This window comes from Cariama cristata, unplaced genomic scaffold, assembly GCF_000690535.1.
Source record: "Cariama cristata isolate BGI_N322 unplaced genomic scaffold, ASM69053v1 Scaffold45991, whole genome shotgun sequence".
Taxonomy (NCBI): Eukaryota; Metazoa; Chordata; class Aves; order Cariamiformes; family Cariamidae; genus Cariama; species Cariama cristata.
This window is the reverse complement of record NW_009598376.1, coordinates 1-5,953: the sequence shown is the minus strand read 5'-3', so window position 1 is coordinate 5,953 and position 5,953 is coordinate 1. Positions and strand designations below refer to the sequence as shown.

The 5,953-nt window shown below is 47.2% G+C and overlaps 1 protein-coding gene across 1 annotated transcript; it reads left to right on the top strand.

Annotated features, from left to right (window-relative positions):
* The first annotated feature begins 436 nt into the window (after positions 1 to 436).
* Positions 437 to 727, top strand: LOC104157113 (chromosome unknown open reading frame, human C9orf16). Its single transcript, XM_009709234.1, has one exon. The coding sequence runs from the start codon at positions 437 to 439 to the stop codon at positions 725 to 727; it is 291 nt and encodes a 96-aa protein (XP_009707536.1).
* The last annotated feature ends 5,226 nt before the right edge of the window (positions 728 to 5,953 follow it).

Genomic DNA, 5,953 nt, shown 5'->3' with positions numbered 1-5,953 from the left:
CCCTGCTCCTGCCACAGCTACGGCTGTGCTGTTTTGGCAGTCTGACCCCAGCCAGGCCCTTGGGAAGCCTGGGAGCCTTACACACATAATTCACAGGATGTAAACACTTCGGCACACTGCCAAAACACCTGCACCTTCGTCAGGAACGATGATCCCTAAGGCAGCTAAAAAGGCTAGCTTGTCCTTGGGGTTTATTTGGTACTGTTCCAGTGCGGATTGCTGCGTGCTAGCACTCAGCCTGTGGTCAGCTATTTCCGTATGAGATCAAAGGCTGTCAGATATGCCGACAAGGCGTTCGGACTGCCCAGGTAACTTGCCTGAGATCTTGTCCTCCAGCTTCCCATTGGGCTTGTTTGATCGGGGAACACAATGCATGCAGGATTCAGTTCCATTTTACTTCACCCACCCACCCAGTGGCAGATAAGGCACAGCCAAAATGCTGTGGGTGTGTTTTGCAAGAGCTCTTGCTGCCTTCAGTGACTGCAGTGACAATATACTTACATTGTTCAGTCTCTCATTTCCCTTCCTTTTAGAATATGCAGCAATAAACTCCATGCTGGACCAGATCAACTCCTGTTTGGATCACTTGGAGGAGAAGAATGACTATCTACATGCCTGCTTGAAAGAACTGCTGGAGTCCAACCGCCAGACCCGCCTGGAGTTCCAGCAGCAGAGCGAGCAGCAGAATATGGAAGCTGAAGTGCAGGGATCACAGCCTCCTGTCTAGCGTCTGGCCACAAACTCTCAGTTGGTCTTGCTAAGGGAACATTGACTGGTCACCACTTTAACTTAAAACTTGAATAGAAGAGGTACCTCGTACCTGTTACTTGTTCCTTCCTGTAGTTGTATCCTGCCATTTACCTCCATGTTCTGTTTTTCTTTAGCTGTGTGATAGGTGCAGAAGTGCGGAGGTGGATGTAGGAGAGCCGGTTCTTTCTGCTCCCCAGTATGAGCCTGGCACTGACACTTGGTTAAAGCTGATTGTAGGAAACCTGATGCCATGCAGGTTGTTTGCAAGCAGACCCTCTCCACAAAGAGGAAAAATTAATCTCTGCATTTTTGTACTGTTAAACCCAAGCAAGGAGTGTTACGGCTCTAGCCTCTTCCCTCAGAAAGCACAGTAGGCAGGGGCTGTCCTGACTCCAGACTTGCCCCTAAGTGTAACTCTGGTGACGGACTTGGAGAGGGCAGCCCTAGGCCAGCTCTTGCCTTGAAACTGCTGCTTCTCCATTACTCACATTAACTGTGATGTACAAAACACTGGCAAATGGTCCCAGTTCACTGGATGCTTCTATCCCCTTCCAAGCAGATAAGACAAGCTACCAGGGTGGGTTTTGACTGTTATAATTGGAAGCTGCCTAACTCCTTAAGCTGCCATTAAGCTCAGGCGTTAAGAGAGAGGCAGAGCAGCCTGCTTAGCCCCACCACAGCATTAGCTATACAGAGCAAAGAGACAGGAGCCTGCCTGCTGCAGGCTGCGAGCAGAGTCCTCCCTGTACATTTTGACAGGAGTACGCATGAGCATTCTGGTTTGAAACTTTGTGATCTTGTCAGGATGGTCTGGGGCCAGCACTGTGAAGCAAGTCTTACTGTTCTACTTCTGTAGAGTTAAAGGAGTTTTTTTGAAAGTTAAAGAAGTTATTTATAAGAAATCTGTTCTATTAAAATTAGTTTGAAATGAAATTTGTTCCTGAGAGTCTCCACTATGAGAACAGACTGTGTTAAGCCTTGTAAGATTAACAAAGGACCAAGATGCACTTTCTTGCCTAGCTTAGGACACAGTGCTCATCTAAGAGCGTGCATCTTTCAAAGGAAACTGTTCTGAGAAGCAGAACTGGGCATGCAGTCTCCCAAGAGATAAACTTTTCCTCTGTCTGGAAAGGAAACGAGAGGAACTACAAAGAATTCTTAGTGAAAAGTAAGTCTGCATCCATCTACTTCATGAACTTTGTCCCCTGTGGAAATCATATTACCATCCTCTTTCAGGTTCAGCAATCCAAGCCTCAGTCTTTACACATAATTGCTGTATCCCAACTGTACAAATAATAACGAACACCATCCTGTATTAGACACGCTAAAGCCAGGCTTATTTTATTCTTAAAATAAAAACAGCAGTAAAGTTGAAGGTTTTTGCTCTATTAAAAGACTCAGAAAATAAACATTTCCAGCACATATCATATGTAAAGGGCTCTCCCTTTAAGGCCACTCTATCTGGGTTTGCGCCTAGTAGAGCGTCTGCACCCAGCAGAGGCAAGACTGGCTGTCTCACCTTTGGCTAGGGAGGAAGGCTCTGCGGCTGCCTCCTGGCCTGTGTTTGCTGCCTCATTCTGTCCTAAACCCCCTCTGATCCCTGGATCCTGGCAGTCGTCTGTGCCTTCCCTTTGCCTGGCTGCATTGGCTTCCTCCTCCTTACACAGAGCATGTCCCAACAACTCCCCTACAGTGCGGTTCTCTTCAGGGGGCAGGCAGTCGGCACTAGTGGTAGTGGACTTGCTCTCTTCCTGTAGATCTTCTTCTACGACCATGATTCCACATACATCGTCAGTCACGCTGGCTAGGCTTTTGCCCTCTGCTACAGAGGTGGCCAGCTCACCCTTACCCTCTGGAGACCTCGAAGTTTGTTCTTGCAGGGCTGACAGCTCTGTACCCTCCTTGTCTATCCCATCATCATCATTCGCCTTCTTGCTGTTATCTGATGTTGTAGCAGGAGGCTGTTTCGGATCATCCAGCAATTGGGAGCTGGAGCCCTGGGAATGCAAAGGAGCCTCGGGGTAGGCAGCTGTGGCACGATGCCTGGCTGCCTTGTATCTCTGCAAATACAAACAAACCAACGTGAGAGACAAGCCCAGCTCGGCCACTGTCACTGCAGCAAGTAGCAGCTGGTCCAGGAAAACCTGTACAAAAACAGTGGTGAGTGGCAGCTAGAATCTGCAGGGGCACGACTTGTCTCAGCAGCTCTCCTGGCCTGGCTGCTGAGGCTTTCAAGCAGAGAAGGGTCAGCTCCTGCGAGGAAAAGTGGCAATATTAAAAACTGAAGTCCTTCTCACATTACTTAATGCTGAGTGAGTGCATGGCAGACCTGTGGCTCCTGAGACAAAAATCATGTTTTGGCAACTGTTAATCTCAGTCAGACTCAGGACTTTGTAGATGTAACAGTGCAAATGACAGCTCTTGCTTCAGCTACTGCTAGGACGTAACTTTGGACATGTACCCTGGATACATGAGGCTATGCGCTGCCCTCAGCTACAGAGGTGTGATTTAATGTTTATCAGCCAAAGCAAGACCTAAGTTGAAAGCTTAAGATTTTTTCACTCTGTTGATACAATCTGTGCAGTCAGTGAAACTGTTGACAGGAACACTAAGATATCAAGAATATCTTCTTGTTACAAGGTACTGAGGTTCTCTACAGAATAAAGATAAGCATATAATCAATAAAATGACTCATTTGCACTTGCTATCATGATGAACCAGTAGAGGACTGTAAAGAGATTAAAATGGCTACTAGCCATTTTCAAGACTGGATTTCAGAAAAACAACAGCTCTGTACAGCTACCTAATACGCAGTAGGAATCTGGCCTTCCAAGACCCAGACAGAGCTTGAGCTAAAGGAACAGAATAAACCTCCCTCTTTTCCACAGCAGTTCCCTCCACAATCAACTCACTTTCAGCTTTCTGCTAAAGGGTCCCTTTTACTGGCACTAGCATTAGACCTGGCAATTTAAAGAAACTATTTTGAGCACACTGGCTTTCACCACCGCCTTAAGCAGTGCCACTGTAGTCTGCAGTGTGGAATTACAGCACATCAGACGGGCAGCTTTACATTGTAATTTGGTTTACCATTGCAGGCTTGTCCTTCTTTGGTCCTCAAATAAGGGGATATGCACAGTATCATAACGCATTGGAACTAGATAAGTTGAGTCATAATGTTGCACCCAAACTAGACCAGGTGCAAGCATGCCAATTTGTTGCAGAGTGATGCTGCAAACTGCCTCACCAGCAGACAGTTCTCTGCTTTGAAACCCTCTGCTGAGCTACTTTGAGAGTACCCCAGAAACTGGCAATGATTTAACTCAGATTGTGACAACCCCAAGGCACCTAGGCAGCCAAGAATAATAGTTATCTGCCTGCAGATATTTAAGGTTGGACTCTTGTCATAAATAATACCTCCAAGTTACTCTGGCATCCATTTGAAGAGCTTCTGATTTCAGCTCTTAAGTGGGCCAAAAGGAATGCATACACACTGCTGCTGCAGTTTCACTCTAAGCTGATCTAAAATAAGCCAGGAAAATGGCAAGGCTGATTCCTTCATTCCTGAAACTAGTTGCAGGAGTGGGAGAGGATGAGCAACCATGAAGGAACAGCTGTGGTCTTCTCTTGCTACTCGCCATTCCAAATCCACTGCTCCAAGTGCTTGCTTCTGCAGCACCCCACCCCTTGCTGGAGGCAGTGACGGTTGACTAGGAATAGTTAACCTGTCTGAAGACCAGAAGAAAAACATGGAGTTTTGGTGGTTTTGGGGGGTAGGTGTTTGGTTGTTGGGGTTTTTTTGTTTGATTGTTTGTTTGGTTTGGTTTTGTTTTGTTTTGTTTTTTTAAACACTATCAAAAGCTGGTAGGGAAGCACAGCGGCTTTTGTTGGAGCAGGTTTTGGGTGCAGGCATAGGACAAAGTCAGTGTGGGAGCCTCCCTCCTTGCCAGGGTCAGGGAATACCGCTCTCCTGCACAGGCAGGCCCCAGGCAGTGGTCACGGGAGAGGGCAGAGACAGTGCAAGCCCTGTGTACCCACCACAAGGTACTAATCCAGGCCCCTCACCCCCTGGCAAGTCAACAAGGACAGAACGATGGAGGCAGATTCCAGGCCAGCCCAGTAGGAAAAGCTTCTAGATACGAAAGCAGCAAGGGGCAATACGACTTCTTTAGGTGGAGCCAGTAAAGCAAAGGAACAGCATCAGTTGGCAGAGCTTTGTGCTAAGGAGTTTCTAGGAAAGGGTAGCAGACAGACAGACGGACTGAATTCCCATTGCAGGCTGACCCTGGGGACCAAATGGACTCTCACCAGCTTGTAGCTTCCATCATATAGAGTCTATAATGTTGAATTTCCAGATTTCTAAGGTATCTGATTTTACCAGGCCCCTTCATGGATGAATCACACCCACAATTTTGGCTAAAGGAGCTGTTCCTGCAGTATCGCATGAGAAGATGCGTATGTACCAGCTTTCTTTAAAAGGAACAGCCTGTGTCTCTTGTTCTTTCCCCATCTTGACCCAGCTGTAATCTCTCTAACAGAGAAGAGGCCTAGACTGAACGACAGACTCCACAGGTTCAGCAAACAGAGCAGACACTCTCAGGAAGATTTCCAGCCAGAAATGGGCAACAAGATGGCAGCAGTAGTAGCTGAGAAGCATGACTGGACTGGTTTTAGATCTACAGGGGTGATGGGAGACAAACACAAAGCACACCAGGAGAAAGCTATGGCACAATGGACACCAAGGATGATGGAAATGAACTGAAGACAAGACAGCTAACGTGGTGGATTTGCTGAAGAGACACGCACGGGGATAACAAATGCCAGGCCATGCAATCGCCAAAGGGTCTAACCTGAAAGTTCTCAAAATGCATCAGGGACTTGCAGTGTGCGAGCCGGGCAGCAGAGTCGCTATGGTAGAATTTGTGACACAGCCTGCAGAGGTAACCTGCGACGGGGACCAGAAAATCCAGGCCTGCGAAACGGGAGGGGAAGGGAAATCACAGATCACATTGAATGGAACTCAAATAATGAAAGCATGTTAAAAGGGAAGGGGAGGGGAGGGAGAAAAAGAAAAGTGGAAAGCTTTGCTTCTGTTAATCAGGGATTTGCAAGATGACTTGCTGAATATCTCATCTTACCATGGAATGGCTGTGTGGTTGATATTCAGAGAGAAATCTGGCTGCCAGAGCAAAGAAACTACACAGAG